General features: G+C 37.9%; 1 protein-coding gene across 1 annotated transcript; it reads right to left on the bottom strand.

Annotated features, from left to right (window-relative positions):
- Positions 1–247: 247 nt before the first annotated feature.
- On the bottom strand, positions 248–12,851 carry LOC128732770 (CLIP domain-containing serine protease B9-like). The gene is made up of 4 exons (XM_053826136.1): positions 12,760–12,851; positions 11,839–12,406; positions 11,494–11,783; positions 248–546 (listed from the first exon to the last, which is right to left on the bottom strand). Exons 1-4 carry the CDS (start codon positions 12,833–12,835, stop codon positions 248–250), a joined length of 1,233 nt encoding a protein of 410 aa, XP_053682111.1. The 5' UTR covers positions 12,836–12,851.
- Between the last annotated feature and the right edge of the window lie 6,381 nt (positions 12,852–19,232).

The following is a 19,232-nucleotide window of genomic DNA, read 5'->3' as shown; positions in this document are numbered from 1 at the left end:
ACGTTGACTGACTGGTTTGCCGACATTCAGCTTCCCATCGTAGTAGGCCAGTATCTGACATGGTCATTACCGCTGCTGGAAGGAGCTGCTTCAATCCCCACTTCAACGGGCAACCAGTTTCCTTACTCAATTAGGTATTTACTATTCAATAAAATTGCTTCCATTGAAAAAGTTTAAAACTGTCATTTATTGTTAAGATCACTTACGTAAACCTACTCCGACCTTAATAATTATCACGTATTCCCGTTTAATCCCTGAGCGAGGAACGGATCCACTGCATGTAGGCCGGCACTCGGGTGTACACGCCGGGCCAGTCCTCCAGTCCGCATCGGTTTCCATAGGAGACCACTCCCTCCAGCGTCCAGACCTTGTACAGTTTCATCAGTGGACCACCGGAATCACCGTGGCAGGAGTCCCGTGCGAAGTCACCACCCGCGCACAGCTGCTTTGGTGTTATGTCCGCTTTCTTAGTGGCAAACTTGGCCTGGCAGCGCTCCTGATCGTACACCTTGATGCCGAGCTTCTGCTTGATGTCGCTGCGGTTGCCTGTATGAAGAGAGAGAGAGACAGACAGAGAGAGAAACGAGGCAGGAAAAAGAGCAAACGAAGGTCAATTACTTTTGTGTTGTGATGCTGGGATATGTTGGCGGGGAGTTGTGTGAATGAATGGGAAATAACAGTTGCAAGTGGAATTTCCAAGTCCTAGCGACGAATGGTGTCGTCGTTTGTTAGGTTTTTAGGATGGACGTCATTGAAGTTTGTTGAATCTTTCGAATGTTGCTTCTAAACACAAATTTTAGGTATTTTTGTATATTATCAAATCTTCTTGATAAGTTAAATTGTTAAACATTACCTTTGAAAGCATTCTCATATTTACTGAATAGATTTTAATTAAATTCATTAAGTAGGAATTCTAAACGAATCTCGTGTTAGCATCTTTTATTTGTAAACAATGTCGGAACCTCGCACTATTGCCGGTAACGTAACATCGCGTGTGTACATTAAATGTAAGTAGGAATGTGCAGAATCACCAACTACATTTCAGCGATGACCAATTCCCACGGAAATACAAACGTATCTGCTAAAGGAACTAAAAGCTAGAACTATGCATTCTAGTCTTTTAGAAAAAAATGCAGATCGTAAAGAATACATTTTTGACGCCAATGAAATTTTGCAAGATCAATGTCCTGCATTCTTAACCGAAGACAAAAATTATAAATGCAAAAGTGGCCCCACATCAACAAAAACAATGAATCATCATTTATACATAGCACGATTTATCTTCAGTCTTAAGAGTTTTTATCTGACTTGGATCCGTTGCATGTGTTGCTAGTCAAATATTGTTGTACTACAAAAAAATCTTTACACATATCACAGTATTCGACACGTTTTTCTTAAATTAAGCTGTTCATCATCAAAACAAACCGGTTCCGTGTATTAAAATTCTATAACACATTTGAGCTATTGGAAGCGTTAAAAAACGTAATAGAGTTAACCAGAACATATACAACTTTGGTTGCAGTAGAAATACTACTAATAATATCAAACTTTAAACAGCCCCAGTTTGTGTCATTCTTCAAAAAAAAAAACAAAAAATTAAGCATTTTTACTTGAAATTCAGCCGCGAAAACCGAACTTATTCCTGTTATGCAAATATGCGTTCATTATTTTCTATGCAAAAACCTACCATAAAATAGACAAGATCGAAAGAAAACTGTTTCACCTCTTTAGATTGTTTTAATTTTCACTTCGCTGTTAACGCTTCTTGCACGAAACAGAGAAGTGAAAAATCAAACAATCTAAAGAGGTGAAAAAGTTTTCTTTCGATCGCCGTGCACTCATGTTTTGAGTTCTTTAAGCTATGTTCTAATCAGGGGTGTGAAATTGCCAAAATTTTGCGGACTAAACATCCATGGATGGCGGCAATTTGGAACCAGCCAGCTTACCGAAAATAACAGCTAATATTAGTAAAATTATAGCTAAAAGGCTGTGTTTAACTGATTTCTAACTAGTTTCAATGGTTTTAAAATGAATCAACCTTTCCCAAAGTACCAAAACCAATGAGTGAGACATGTACAGTGTATGTAGTTTGACAGTCACACCACCCGGCTGATTCTAATGTACTCAAAGCCCTATAAATGTAAAGTCTGGACGACCGTCATCAAGTAGTTCCAATCGATCTGTCAAAAGTCGTTCCAATCGAACATGGAACAATGTTATCGAAAAGTATTATAACTTATCTATTTACATAAGAGGCTTTAAGTCTGTACCGAAAACCAGGTCTCTGACAAGACGTCACAAGAGGATTATCGGTAACTAAAAACGGGTCCCTGATAGGACGTCATGCTTTCGTAGCAATGGGTTGTATTCTCAGTCACCTCACTGGTCTACTGCTGGACTGCTGGATTACTCAACTGGTTGACTAGACTGCTCGACTGGACTGGTCGATTAGACTGCTTGATTTGATTGCTTGACTGGACTGCTTAACTGAACTACTCGACTGAATTGTTCGATTCGACTGCTCGACTCAACTGCTTAACTGGACTAATCGACTTGACTGCCTGACTGAACAGCTCGATTTAACTGGTCGAGTGGACTACTCGACTTAACTACTCGATTCGACTGCTTGACACATTTGCTTGACTTACTACTCGACCCGACTGCTCGACTCAACTGCTCGACTAGAATACGCGATTCAACTGCTCGACTGGACTGATCGATTAAACTGCTCGACTTGACTGCTCGGTTCAACTGCCCAACTCGACTGCTCGACACAACTGTTCAGCTGGACTGCTTGACTGAACAGCTTGATTTAACTGCTCGACTAGACTGCTCAATTTGACTACTCGACTCTACTGCTTGACTTCTATTTGATTCGCCAGCTCCACTTAATTGCTCGATTCAACTGCTCCACTGGACTACTCGACTCAACTGCTCGAATAAACTGTTCGACTGGACTACTCGACTCGACTGCTCGAAAGAACTGCTCGACTCAACTGTTCGACTTAACCGCTTGACCCGACTGCTTGACTAAACCATTCGATTCGACTGCTCGACTCAAGTGCTTGACTAGACTATTCGATTCAACTGCTCGATTGGACTAGTCGACTTAACTGCTCGATTAAACTGCTTGAGTGAATAGCTTGATCTGCTTGATTTAACTGCTCATTTAGACTGCTCGACTTGACTGCTCGACTTGACTGTTCGACTGGATTGATTGTTGCGATATCATATGGTCGGTGTTAAATCAGACCGAACTAAGTCGCAAGATTTTAAAAAATGAGTTAATGATAGCAAACGATCAAGAATTTTCTTAGCAACATTTTCCTCTAATCAGACTACATAAATGTTGCAAACAGCCAGAAGTTTTTATTCAGTTAAATAAAATCCAATACGACCATCAAAACTATTTGTTTCAGTTACCGGCTATGACTGTTTTATGTACAACATCTTAGAGCTACATTATGCAATATTAGAACTCAAAGAACTAATACAAAGATTAAACATCTTGGCAAACAGTGGCCAACGGAATGTATCCGCAATTTTTCGAATTCTGAACATACATTTATATTTTCCGGATCGTAAGATTCGGGCTCAACTAATTTTATATCATTTAAAAAGTTATATTGTTTTGAATAACTTCCTCTGTGACTAAATAAGCTCACCCAATATAGGCCGCTTACGCTTACGCTTCCATATCCATAAAAGCTAATGTTTGTAAAATTCTCTGTGATTCAATTTAGGTACTATGACAAACAATACTTCATTTTTGAAGAAAATGTTCCAAATTTAAATGTGAACAGTCGATAAACAATAGAAATTGAGTCAAAATGAAACATACAATAAACATACAAAGGTACACCGGGGCAAGTGGGACCTAAAAATGCATCGTTTGGGTTTATTCCACTGTGTTTTCTATACCTATGATTATTTCAAAATTCTTTCAGCACAGAAACTCTTCAGTGGTATCACTTCGGAGGATTAATTACGAAAAAGGCCTATCAATTTACATGAAATGAATCTGGAGGAGAATTTTCAAAATTATGGCGATAGGTCCCACTTGCCCCAGTTACCGGGGCAAGTGGGACCTATATTCAAATTTGATTAAAAAGCATAAAATAATAGTAAATTGTGTAAGTTAATATACAGCAATGTTATAGCATTGCAAGAAGCAATCAAAAACAATATTTGTACGAAGGGTTAATTCAAAAATAGCGTAACAAAATCAGATCACAACGGGCGACTTTATAATTTATATAAAACACAGATCGTGAGCAATTACGCTGTAAAGCATTGTTGTAATGAAATCTAGTTGAATATGTCGTTGTATCCAATTCTTGCGAGACGTAATTTAGGATTAACCATTGTTTAATAGCTCGAAAATACGATTATGATCTGTTTGTTCTACCATGCCCAATACTCATAGGAGATAGGTACGTTATAATAACCACAACACTTTATTGTTTCAATTCCAGTTCCAGATTTGCTCAATTAGATCAAATTTGACTTTCCAAATTCAATCAACATCGTTTAGGTGTATCCAAAATGTGGCCAAACTTTTTGTTCCCTCACAAGCTGTGCATACGGGTTTCTTTTTTGGGGCCCCTTGGTTTAGTTCCTTTTCAGTTTTATTTTAAAGCTTTACTGGTATAAATATTATGTAATTGAACTGAAAATGTTCGGCAGTTTATCTAAAAAATGTATTAAGACAGGAAGTTTTGTGCTGAAACACTTTATTTTTAATAGGTCCCACTTGCCCCGGGGGCTTTGAAATGCCGACCTAATTTTGACCCATTTTTTTAAATGCCGTTTGTCAAATTATTTTATTTTATTTTTATTTTATTTATTTATTTTATTATACTTGTAGATTAAGAACAATTCTTATTGATTTCTACAATCGGACTTTGACTTTGACAACCACATTAATACTAACTATGTTTTCTTATAACTACTATTATGCTTGGACCTAATTCCTTCCCTCTAACCATTCGATGCATTCGTGACGGAACCGTGAAGATGTATTGATTGTCTTAATTCCAGCAGGAAGTTGGTTCCACCAGACTACTGCACGTGCAAAGAAGGTACCACTATAGCGTGATGACGTATAACGAGGCAAAACATAATTCCTCACCCGTGAACTTCGAAAAAACTGTAATTTTTCTGTAATTAAACAACTAGTTTTCGGGTGTAATTTGTTAATACACTCATTATGTTTACCTACTGTCAGAAAAACATGTACTTTTACGTAAAGCCTGTGGCCAAAATATCATTTATAGAAAGGTGCGTCAAACTTATAACGCAAATTGAAAATAACGCTCAAATTTAAAGTTCAATTTTGATGTTTGGAATGCTTGTTATAAATAATCTATAATTTTAATACATTCGTTTGAGTTGTATATTTCATTTCTAGAAAGGTTCGGTTAGAGAAAATGTGGTTGAAGAGAGTTATGAGCTCCATTCCCACTTACCCCGGGGTACCTTACATGAAACATACAAAATCACGCAGCCACGCATATGTTTGCACCTTTGGCAATGTTGCTGGTTTTCTAAAACATATACAGGGCTGCCTAATCGACGGAATTTCAGATGGTCAGACTTTATATCTTTATAGGGCTTTAAATGTAGGGGACATATGTATAATGTGCCCCAGGAGAGCAATATGCCCTAGTTCGTTTATTCGCAAACTAGCATAAATTAAAATGCAAAGCTAACGAGAAACCTCAAAAAACGATGAAACCAGCCTACTACGCAAGTTTGACAATTGTCACTAGCTGTCAAACCAAAAGAAAAATAAATTTGTCGTCTAACAGCTTCCGATGTATTTTTTTGCGTCGTTTCCGTAAGCTTTCTTGTGTTAAAATCTGTAAATATAAGGTTGTTACGATTCAATTGCGTGAAGTGAAGTTCTAAAACATTATCTCAAGCGAAAACCAGGTGAAAAACGCTTAGTTTATGTAATTATCTAATATTTTTCCCAACATGTCGTATGCGACCAATATGCCCCACTTGCGATGGTGCAATTTGCCCTATTGCAAATTTGGCTATAAATACTGATAAATAGATATGGGTGACAGTCTATTACCACTATTAGCCTCAGTTAGTAATGTAGAATGAAAGTGCTAGGAATAATTTATCTACCACGTCCAAATTCCAAGTTACTTAACTATGCGAGGCAATATGCCTCAGCTGCAGTATACAGTCAAATTTCGTTAATTGGGCTAAGCTAATCACCGATTTTTACAAACACTTTCATTAATTGGACTGTGCTGTGATAGGCAACAGTTCAATTGATGTTCATGTCATCGATTGGCTGATCTAATAAGCCCGATTAAGGAAAGTTTTTCTCAAAACCGGCGATAACCTTAGTGCAATTAACGAAATTTGACTGTAATATGCCCCATGCAAAAAAGAAAAGTTATCGCAGAAGACCGAAACTAGGTTTATTTTATGTGAAAACACAATGGGTTGAGAATATCTAAACAAGTTTAGCTTTCCACAAAATAGTTTAGGCATATCAATCTCAAAAATAGTCGAAACACAACGTGGATCGTATTAACTGCAGTTGGGGCATATTGCCCGCACAAACGAGAAACCCAAATTTTAGACGTAATTGTAACGTTATTCTTGGGAAGCCTGTTTGAGAAATATCCATTTATTCTTAAGCGGGGCATATTATACTACCTTACCTTACTTATGTCCAACAAATCAAGTTTCAAAGCATGGGAGAAGCTGACAAATCCTTTAAAAATAATTAACAATGGCATAAAAAACGAAAAAAATGTGACAGAATGAGAGGGACATAAAAAGCGAAAAAATGTAAAGGGAGAAAACGGGAGTGAAACGGAAGGCAAGACGAAGCGAGAAACTTGGGGACTGGGCAGAAAACGATTAAGAACCGAAGAAAAAAGAATAAACAGAGAAATTGAGAATTGAGAGAAAAGAAAGAAAAACTATAACAGAAGCAAAGAAAACCAGAAAAAAATTGTGGAAAAACTGGACAAAAAGGAGTAAGATAGGACAAAAGAGAAGAAAATATAATACAGAAAAGGAGAACTTACGGAATCATGAAAATGGAGAAACGAGATGGAGAAACGGGGAAAGTTGGCACAGAAAAAGAATATACCGTGAACGTACCATATTCTGCGCAGTTAAGACATGTTTATGATTCTTCCGCTATTCTAAGTATTCTAGATTTAAATTAATAACGTAGGTAGCCTCAACGTGTAGTGCTATGGTCTATAATATCTGGTTAAAAATATTGGACTTGTAAGTCGACCAACAATTGAATATATTTTTCGTTTTGTAAACTTATCCACGGTGCCTAATTCTGCGCATTTTCTTGCCCATGTTCCTAATTCTGCGCATGTTTGCTCCTAATTCTGCGCACCCAAAAAATGAAAATAAATACTCCTGCCATGCTGTTTATGTCTTTATCCGCTAAAAGCACACCAAACAATCCGGCATTAGCCATTACCATAATTAAATCCATGATCCGGCCTTCTTGTGCTGTCCGGGTGGCAAAGGAATATTGTTATCATTTTGATTGCCTCATTTTAAATATTTTATTCTCGATAATGTGAAGGGCGAATTGATTCGGGTTTTCTGCATACTGAACATTACACTGTAAACTAATATTAAAAATTTTTTTTCATGTAGAAACTTCCCCACTCTCTGACAGCCCTATGAGGTTGGACATTAAAAAAATAGAAGACATGGTTTCATGAATTGGCGCTCGCAGGTTCGGACCCCGAGACACAGCACAGGATGCCAATCAATGCAAGTTAAAGATTCTACTTGAATTTTCATGCGTCTATACCTCAGCCATTTGGGTGAGGTTGCGTATTCTTTCGCGATTTCTTCGTAGGATACATTACTGCGCAGAATTTGGAACATGAATAAAAAATCTGTGCCTAAATCTGCGCATTATTGCATCGCATTTTTCTAAGGCAAGCAACGCATGCAATCACTCTTTTTGTCTAAAAGATGACTAAAACTAATTATTCTTTCTAATTATGCTGGTTAATTTGATCATTGCAAAGAATTGAGATCATAAATTTGTTAATTTTCTAGAAGGACAATCTTAGGGTTGATGCTAACGACGATGTTTTCTGTCATATAAAATACTTTCAGTTTCACGTTAAATTATTTCGCTCTCAAATATTATGGCCCGTTTGTGAATCATGGCGTAATATTCAACAGACATTTATAAAAAAATAACGCAATGATCATAGTTATGCACAATGTTAAAAATACTTATATAAAGAAAAATGCGCAGAACTAGGAGCTGCGCAGAATTAGGAGCGGTCACGGTATAGTGGCCCGAAAATGAAAATGGAAGACAAAACGGATGAAACAGAAAACAGAAAAGTGAAAACAGAAAAAGAGAATGTGACAGAAAAAAGAACTGGACATAATAAGAAGAAGAATGGGACAGACGAAAACGAAAAACGGGCTAAAAAAATAGTTGAAAAGACGAAAACGGAACAGAGGAGAATCAGGACCCAGGAATAGGTCGAAAACAGGACAGACAGAACAGAGAAAAGAAATGAAACAGAAAAGGAGAAAACAGCGGGTGGAGGAGTACAAATAGGGAAAACGAGACAAGAAAGGCAATACGGTACAGAAAACAAGAGATATCAAAAGGGGAAAGAAGAATAGTGAGAGATAAAAGAAAATGAAGCAGATGAAGGTGAAAACCGAAGGGGAAAGGAGATAAAACGTATTAGAACAAGACTAAAGCTGGAAACGAGTAAATACGGAAAATACAACATGGAAATGGGAAAAAACGATTGAAAAGCAGGACGTGCATGGGCACGATGTAATTTTTCAAAAACAGGCTTATCACAGGTCCCCTTTTTGCGTTCATAATTACTTAGAGGTTTGCAACCTACCGCAAATAATCGCCTCGACTGTATCATGTGCTGCTCTGAAATCCACGAAAATGTGACGTGGATTTCAGAGCAACACATGATACAGTCGAGCGCGAATAACTATGGCTGAATTTTCGTTCGTTTAAGAGTCGTGGTAATTATGAATGCAAAAAGGGGACTTGTGATAAGCCTGTTTTTGAAAAATTGGAGACCGTGTGATATTTTAAAGAAGCTGAAGCCACAATGGCAATGAAATGAGCAATGTAAACTCCTCTTAACCCTTATCAGTAGATGTTCCAGGCATATGCCCCTGCTCCATTAAATTTTTTAAACAACATTGTAGTTGTTTGTTGGAAATTTCGGGATTCTAGGTAAGCAATTCTGGGTTAAGGCAAACGTTAATAAAGCGCGTAAAAGAATGAGGAAGACCGGGGACCGTTCGAACATCTTTTTTAAAAAAACCGACAAAAATTTCAACTGTTCCAAAACAATACTTCTCTCATTGATTAATTTTTAATTCATTTGATACAGCATTTTTCTTTCATTATACAGGAAAGATGACAGAGGGCCTTCACTCGGAAATTTTCTTGGAAATGGTTCGACCGATACAGCAGCCGACATAAGGAATCACAGTTTTACCCTGAAAAAATTTTCACCGATAGCTTTAGCGACAATTTTAAAATTTTGAGTGTTGGTCATCCCAGAAAAATTCTTTTTGAGCCAAAATATAACCGCTGCACTCGAGACTAAACTTAGGACAGCATATGTCAACTCGAACGTGTGGGTACAACAGCACAGTAGTTCAAAAGGGTGAAAAGTGGAACTTTTTTCCTAGTGTCTTTTGTCTTTTCATTTGATCATTTATGGTCTTCAGCACTTTTGTTCGTATGAATATCCCCTTTAATCTAAAAGTGTCAAAAGTTAGTCATCGCTTACTAAAAAATAACAAAATAACTTTTTTGTGTTAGGAAATATAGACATAGTTTCTTTGGCAAAGTTGTGAATAATGTAGAAACAAACAACTTTGCAGAAGAAATGAAATTTCTAGCTTTATCGAGTGTTGAACTATAGAGTATATTCTTTGAATCTTCCTTAAAAATTAGTTTTTCATACTTAGCTTTTGTTAGTTGCATTTTACAAGAATGCATTGTTCTAAGCAATTCTCGAAGCACTCAAAACAAACGTTTTCGCAGAAGACCGCAAATCTCTTGGACCTTGTCTTGCTAAGTTATCGCATATTCAAGCTTTAAATTTCCTTAGCTTCACGAGCCTATGGGATAAAATGGGGCAAGTGGATTTATGAAATCAGTGCTTCATCTTAAAGCTTAGGTTGAGTACTACAAACTAGGTATAGGTGTCGCTTGTGTCACACCAACCGAAATGAGAGTACGGCAAGCATACGTTTTATGTGTGTCACGTTCGCTATAGGCTCGATAGACGTCCACTTTTTTATGTTAGTAGATAGACACATAGTTTCTTCGGCAAAGTTGTAGAAAATATAAAAGCAAACAACTTTGCTAAAGAAATGGCATTTCTATCTCTATCGAGTGCAAAGCTATAAAGCTATAAAGAAATTTTTTAAAATATGTTTTTCATACTTAGCTTATGTTGGTTGTATTTCACAAGAATATATGGCTCTAAGCGATTATTGATGGACTCAAAACACATGTTTTTGCGGAAGGTTGCAAATCTCTAAGACATTTCCGACAATCGACTAGCGCACCATCGAATTTATTTATTAAAGGGACTGCTTGACCATGCTGCTAGCAGTGTCTGAGTTTCTCGTTTACTGTTTGAAGTTGTTTACCAAGTAGCATTTAGTTAGAAACAAGGATAACTATTTGTAATTTATTGCGCATTTAAACACCTAAATTACATAGATGCACTGATAGCGTTCTCCGTTTTGACTTTTAAAGGAGGAACTAATTTTAAGCTGACACGTTCTGGCCTAGAAATGAATGGGTTAAGTGGTGACATCTGATGCATGGCAGCCACAAGAAATTTGTTCGCATGTGCAGCGAAAAGCACGGAACGGTGTAGCTACAGCGCAAAAATGAAAACGTTGATAATAAATAGACAGTGAGAGTGCTGGCTCACTATCACTGGACGAATACAAAAAATATTTACGAAATATAAGACAAAACAGTAAAATTTTTCAAGTTCAATACTTTGTTGCAAATTTTGTTCAATAAGAGAGACGGTTATAGTCCGCTAAGCAGGAGGTAGCACCAGGGGTTTATTTTTAGTAGTCACTATAGTCACGATTGCGTTTATGAACAACAAAGTTTTTCACAATCTGATAAAAAACAACAATGGAACCTTACTTTCGCTGCCTGTAGCAGCGATACAGTAAGCGTACGAATCAAACGGATTGAAGACAACATTGTTGAAACAAGTGAAAAATTGAGCTAAACGAATGCATTTGTTTCAGAATTAACGTAGCACGAATCGGAGCATGTATGCAAAACTCCTACATATGGCTGACAGTACATTTGTTAATTGCTGAGAAAACAGCCTGATTGCTTACAATAGCTTTTAGAGATTACTATCACGCTCACACTTGCAAGATAAAAGGTGATCACCATAATAACGCAGGGTTAAACAAAAACGAAAAATTACTCACCTTTTAACGTTCGTCCGAAGCCGGTCACAAAGGTGACATCTCCGGCGGCTGAGTTCTTAAAATCAACTAATGGCAGGCAGATCGGTTGAATGAAGTCGGAGTACTGGATGTCCCGGATAAGTCGCAGCAGTGCGATGTCGTTAAGTTTGGTCATTTCATTGTACTCTGGGTGGGCAACCTTCTCCTCGACCGGAACATCCATTGGCGGATCGGCACAGATTTTCTCGCTATCCTGCTCGATGCAATCGATGTCGGTGCTGGTGTCGTATTCGCCCAATCGAACGCTGATCCTATAAAATCCGTTAAATTTAATTTAATTCAATAGAAAACTTCAACACAGCTTACAATGTTCCTTCTTTTTGTTCCACCTCGCCAACCACGCAATGTGCCGCCGTTAGCACATACCGGCTATTGATCAGCGATCCTCCGCAGCTAAATTTGCGTTCACCACGGAAGTTCTCGAACTCCAGCATCGCCAGCCAGGGAAATTCGTCGATGTCAGCATTCTCGCCACCGTAGATTCGCATCCCGATGCTGACACCGCATTCGTTCTTTTTCGGATCCGGCAGAACACCGCCGCTGATTTCGGTCCGCTGCTGTGGATTCAGCGGGGCACTCGTCGCTGGTATTTCTACCACCAGGTGCGGTGATGTCGTTGGCGGAGGGGTAGTGCCAGCTTCACTACCTGCGGCAGGTTTCGCGGTGCTACCCTCAGTTACTGCGTTCGATTTTATTATCTTATCCGGGCAACAAACGAATGGTGATTGTCCAGACGGGGCCCCAGTGCATGCCGATAGCCGAAGAAATTCCCGGTCCGCCCACGACAACAGACGATCGCCGAAAAAGGACAGCATGCTGCTGCATTCGTAGATTGACAGGCACAAACCACGTTTCCGTGTTGGAGTCATGCATTCTAAAGAGGAAAATGAAACAAACTTGAGCTAACATAATCAAAATAATTTTCGAGTGGAAGATTTTCTCCTCTTATCACAAAATATTTATTTTTTGAAGACCTTGCCGACTTATCACCGAAAATGTATTTTCAAATCATAATAACCTCAACCCGGCGTCGGTCGTAGATTATTGAAAAGCCGCAGCAATTGTCATCAGCTGGTTCAAGGTTACTACCGGCCATTATACCACTTTGTCACTACACTGAGCGTTCAATATGGCATAGAGCCGGAAAACCGGTTCCTGTTTGCAAAAATACTTGATGATCGGTTGACTAATCCGACCAACGAACTGTCTGCTACGAAGAAAACTCACCTTGCTGGGTAGTATCCTGTATCGCTACCAGAAGCAAAAGCAAACAGCTTCCGAGCAATGGCGATCGGAGGATCATCTCAGGAATTAATAGAAACGCTGGTTTTAATCGGAAAAATTGCACTTCAGACACGATCTGCTGGGCTGGTGGATGCAGACTGACACCGGCACTCTCAGTTTCGGCACTCGATCGTCAACAATCGAGCGACTAGCGGGGATTTTTTCGAGCTGGAAGAAGGGGTGTGTGTGATAAGCCGGTTTTATGGCAATCCGCAGCAACCTGAAAGCTCGTCGATAGGAACGATTATTGCGCTCTACTGGGTCCGGGGGTGATGGAGCCGGGATTGGACCGGAGACGGAACGCTTGCGAAAGTTATTCTGAGCAATGAAAACGTTAGTACGGACCGGTAGTATTCGGAGAAACGAGTGCAATTTGTGGCACTTGTTTGACGGTGATCGAGCGCAATTATAACGGTCGAAGAGAAAAAGGGGATTTTACCGCGTTTTCTACCCTGCTGACGACTAGCTTGGAACGCAATTGTGAATAAGAAGGTATGGCTAGTATGGCAGTAGATAGGGACTGTTTTTTTTGCTTCCGTAAAAGTTTTACAAATTATCGCAATTGTGTTAAAGCAAATAAATTACTTGATTTAATTTTCACCCAAGTGGGGATTTTTTCGAAAAAGAAGTTGTTTATCTCAGTATCTTCAAACGTCGCTGGGTTGAATTCAACCTTTGATGTCTAAAATAAGGTTTTCTATGAAAACTCCAAAATTTGTGCATGAGTGACAGTTTTGGTTGGAATAAAGAAATTTAAAAGTGTAAATCCCTGCATTAGGTTGGTAAGGTCGTGTAACCTGACCTTTCAGAAGAGTCTTATTAACTTGGAAAAATCCAGAGTAGTTGCAAAGTAATGGTGAATTAATTATGTAACTTTCGGATGCAAATAGATTAGCACAGAACAGAAGTGGAAGTTAAAATCCAAACACGTACATGCTACTTTCTGCAGATACTAGCGAACCTGGCAGTGGCGAGTCACTTTTTTCCACGAAAACACCCGAACGCTTATGAATGCACACGAAAGCATATGATAGCTGCTATGCGATTGGCAGCGAGCGTTCTGCTTATATTGCTGTTATTTGCTTCTATACGAAAACCTTCCCAAAGAAAAATAAAAACAAAAAAGATTCTGTCACCAGTTTTGATCGCTGAATCGTTCGGACTTCCACTTCTGTTCTGTGAGATTAGACTAGCCATCGGGCTTGAATTTTATAAAACTTGAATTTAAACTTTACTTCATATTGAACTGAAAATTGGATTTAAAAATGTGTTTCAAACTAGATTTCAATTTAGAGTAATACGAACGGCCAGTTTTACTTGGAATTGGATACGAAATTAGACTTAAAATAGAATTTAAATTTATTTTTATTTGTAACTAGCTGACCCGACTAACTTCGTATTGCCACAAATTAAACTGTGTTGTACATAAATCGTGAATCTCGGATGACCTTTGTCACAATCTTGAGTTTTGCAAGTTTCTCGGGAGTTCATGGGTGTTTTAACCTACCAATTTTCCTCACAGTAAAGTAGAAAACAACTCCCCCATTGCTTAGCCTGATAAAATATAGCGGATAGCATTTAAATATTAGCCATTATTACAAACCATTTCGCCGAATACCATTTTGCGGAACACCAATTCTCGGTTGACCATAACGCGGAATATCGCGAAAAACCTTACGCGGGATGTACCATTTCACGAAAAATCTATTCGTAGAAAGTACCCTTTCGCAGGGGTGACCCAGAGGTCAGTAGATCTAGGAAAATAAATAAACCTAGATAGAGGCGATCTCTACGGGGGGCTGCCCCCGCAGTGGCCGGCGCTTCCGACGGCAGGTCGCCGGCAACACTCGCGGCCTGTGTCCGTCTCGCCCTGAATCATCTAATGTTACTGTTGATAGTTTCTGGTGGTCTTGTTATTGATTGCATTTGCTTGATTAGTTCTGGAACTATGAACAAATTAGTATTTCATTTGTATGGGAGCCCCCCTCCTAAAAAGGAAAGGGATCCTAATTCATCATAGAAAAAATTCTTGCATCTGAAAACACCCACATGCCAAATATGGTTCCATTTGATTGATTAGTTCTCTAGTTATGTGGAAATTTGTATTTCATTTATATAGGAGCCCCCCTCCTAAAGAAGAGAGGGGTCCCAATTCATCATAGAAAAAATTCTTGCCTCCAAAAACCTTCTCTTGCCAAATTTGGTTCCATTTGCTTAATAAGTTCTCGAGTTATGAGGAAATTTATATTTCATTTGTATGGAAGCCCCCCCTCCCTCTCTTAAAGGGGCGAGGAGTCATAATCCCTTTTCTAAAAAGGGAAGGGATCTCAATTCACCATAGAAAAAATTCTTGTTTTCAAAAACACCCACATGCCAAATTTTGTTCCATATGCTTGATTAATTCTCGAGTTATGTAAAAATTTGTGTTTCATTTGTATGGGAGCCCCCTCTTAGTAGGGTGAGGGGTCTCTAACCATCATAAGAACTTTCCCTGGCCCAAAAAACCTCTACATGTAAATTTTCACGCCGATTGGTTCAATAGTTTTCGATTCTATAAGGAACATCCCGACAGACAGACAGACAGAAATCCATTTTTATAGGTATAGATTGGACTTGAAATTTTATTTGAAAATGGAATTGGATTAGGCTTGGTATAGGATCTGGTTTTAAAGTTGCAATTAAACTTAAATTGGAACGGAAATTGGGTGTAAAGTTTATTGAAATTGGACTTATGAAGCCTGGAATTATAACAATAGATCCACGATACTGGTCGCAGTGATGAGCCCACACATGAAAAAAGACCTAAAAATCCTTTCAAAGTAGAATTAAAATAGCAACTCAAATTGAGATTGGACGTGGTAAAATTGAAACTAAACTAGACTTCAAATCTGGCTTAAAATTGGGAACGGAAATTGAACTTGACATTAGTTATTAAATTAGCTGCAAACCCGACATGGATTCGATACACGAAGTTTTACTTGAAATTATAAGGCCATTGCAAATAATTTCAAAAGTTTTTGTCACCCCTCCTCCCCCCTTGGAAAATGGCTTGAAAAATAGGGGGGCAAAAGACTAATTTGTAGGGAGCGAGTTAATTTTTTTTTTCATAAAATCAATTGTCTGTGGGTTCTACAGCCTGAAAAACTCAAAAAATGAGTGTACGAGTTGAGTTAATTCTTCTAGCACGAAATAGAAATGGAAATTCGAACAAAGAAATTTCCGAAAATCGGCCGAAAAATTTTTCTTTTGTTTTTGTCTTTTTGCGTAGATTTTTGCATAGAAAACAATAACGTATATTTTAAAAGCAAGAGTAGATTTGGTTTTCACGTTTAAACTTTAAATAAAAATGCCTAAAATCAATATTTTTTTTTGCTCGATTAAAAAAATCTCTTTGTTTTTTTCGCCCCCTGCCTTCAGTGGCCGAACACCGGAAGGAAAAAAAAATTATAAAATATTTGTAATGGCTAATTGATATTTTCGGTCTTATTTTTGGCACGTTTTACCTCTTTTCTGTTTTATTTTTTCTATTTTTCATTTATGTTTTTTGTTCCGTTTTATTCCTATCCTGTACCTTTTTCTTGACTTTTGCTCTCACTGTCCTTTCCCTTTTTCTATCTCGTGATTCCTGTTCAGATGTTCTTGTTTTCGTTTCCTGTCCCATTTTTTCTAATTTTCAGTTCTTTTTCCCTGATGTTTTTACTCATTTTTTACCGTTTTCCGTCTCTTCTCTTCTCTATTCCTTTCTTTTTCGTTTCCAGTTTTCGACTTTTTCAAACCTTTTTATCTGTTGTTGTTGGTTTGTGTTCATTTGCTCCGTTTTTCTTTTTTTCGTCTTTTCTGTTACATTTCTTATGTTTTTGTCTCTCTTTCTTGCCTATTCTCACTGATTTTTCTTATTTTATACTGATTTTCACCTTACTTTCTTCCGTTTTGCCCTTTTCTTTAGTTCAATTTCCTTTTTTGCTTTTCTTCTTTTTCTGTCCCATTTTCTCGTTTTTGTTCCATCTTTCTCCTGTAGTATCTCATTTGTCCTCTTTTTCCCGTTTTCCTAATTTCCCTTGGCCGTTTTTTTCTCTCCATCTTTCTCCTTTCTTTTCCTTTTTGTTTTTTTTATTTTATGTTCCATATTCCCTCTCTTTTCCTTCGTTTGCTTCTTTTCCTCTGTTTTCCTTTTTTTCTCCCAATCTGTCACATTTTTTCGTTTGTTTTTCTTTTTGTCATGCCGCTTTAATTTTATTTTCTATCCGTTGCCACCTATTTCTCTGATCATTTTCTCTTCTTTCCCTGTCCCGTTTTTTGCCATTCTCCTGAGTTGTCCTTTGTTTCGTTCTTCGTCTTTTTTCTTTCGTTTTTCCACTTTCTGTTCCTGTCTTTTTCATCGTCTTTTTTCGCTTTTTAATCCCTTTTCTATCCCGTCGTCTGTTTCGGTATTTTTCTTGTTACATCTTGTTTTTACTCCTTTTCTGTCGCATTCTGGCTTTCTTTTTCGTTTTATTACCTTCATTTTCATTTCTTTCTTTTGAATTTGTTCTCTCTATGTGCCGCTATTCCTCATTTTCTGTTCTGCATTTTCTTGCATCCGTACATTCTCTTTTTCTTGTCCTCCTGTCAGGCTTGCCATTTGCTCACTCATTGTGCAAAAAGTGCAACTTTTTTCATTCAACACAATGAGCAGAAATGCTGCCACAAATGGGAAATAGGGAACGGGAGGATATTCCCATCACGCTACTAATTTCGGCATACATTACCTTTTTTGGCTACACTTTCCCAAATAAAAACTTTGCCGCTATATAACAATACTGAAACGAATGTAGCACTCATAGGCTTTAATGTGTTATAATTATTTTCGTAAAAATGTAAGTAGTTTGCTTAATTTTATTCAATAAACATCAAAACCACTGTTTTTCCACTAGCACGTAACCAGGCTGAAAAAACCAGCAGCAATCGCTTACGCGTATCCGCTCTTGATGATGGTTTGGAAAACACACAATTATGATCACGTTTAGTTATTCTAGTAACTAAACAGCTGTGAATATGCTATCACAAAACAATTTTACTTCGTTTTATCACGGAAGAACGAACACAAAAATTCCCCTCTGATAAAAAAATATAAATCAATTTTCATTCACTAGCCATTGGCAGCATTTTGTTTTTAATTCCAGCATATGGTGCGTTATTTACACTACTACCAATATGTGAGGCCTGAAACGCCTGAAACTCTTCTATCTTGTTGACATAGCTAGTATTTGAGTGACAACCACTTGCTTCTGGTGCTAATGTATATGAACGATTCAATGATACACTAGCGCCAGCAGCAAGCTGTTGTCACTGCAAAACTATTTATCTACAATGAGCCCGGAATGTAGGCAATAGCGACACTTTATCCATTGGTCTCTCTTTTGATCTGTTTTTGCAAAACATCTAATCTCTGTGCAGGCTATTTCGGCCGGTCGGATTTAAAAAACACCGACACCACTATAGAAAATGGGCCCAATCAAGCCGCAGCGACTTCATCATTTCTCGCGACTATAATTCAAATTCAGTAGCGTTTCATTACCAAAATACAAGCCGATATTCAGAAAATAATATTCTATCAACTGGTATAAAAATCTTGTCTCGAATAAATATAGTTTCAACGTAATTTCTGAATAGTGTTCAGGCTTCCGCTTAATGGGCTGGAAAAACCCTCCCGTACCCTAGTAGTTTTCATTGCTATCATTTTACGAAACCCTATTTAAAATTTGTAGATCGCCAGCGCCTACGCTCGAGAGAACGTTAATTCAAATTTCGGACGTAAAATGAAATCACGTAAAATGAATGGACATAAAAAGAGATTCTAGTGTATTAGTTTTTTTTGTTTTTATACCAAATGTGTTTCACTTTTTGTCGCGTTCAGTTGTGTTTTGTCGTCGTGGCTCTTTTCGAAGCAACCGAGTCTTTGCTTAGCTGTATTTACCGTTACGCGTATTGTTTGTTTAAGTTTTCTTGTCGGATCGTGTACGGATTGATTTCGAACTGGCGCGTATGAACTTGTCGTCTCATTTACTTAATCCTAAGTTATTCTTGTAAGTTTACGGCTTTAGTTGAAGTACCAACACTTCTTTCGTCGGACGTTTGGAGTTCAATTTGCTACCAAAATCAAAATGATAAATCATAATTTGAGTTATTAAATCCCCATGAAACAATACTCTAAGCTTTAGACTGAGTAATTCTCGCTGAAACGGGGCCACTACTGACACGAGGTCTTCAAATATTGGAACTTTTGCGCTTAATTGGTTGAAAATGGTTAAAAAATAAGAATTACGCTTTTGATACCTCGAAATAGTCGACCCCTCGTTCGCCAAGGGGCCTAACAGGTTAAAAAAAAGTTGAATTTTGGGCAATCCTTGAGATCTACATCATGTGATATTTCATAA

This window comes from Sabethes cyaneus, chromosome 1, assembly GCF_943734655.1.
Source record: "Sabethes cyaneus chromosome 1, idSabCyanKW18_F2, whole genome shotgun sequence".
NCBI classification, from domain to species: Eukaryota; Metazoa; Arthropoda; class Insecta; order Diptera; family Culicidae; genus Sabethes; species Sabethes cyaneus.
The sequence above is the reverse complement of the archived record's forward strand: the minus strand, read 5'-3'. Positions and strand labels throughout refer to the sequence as shown.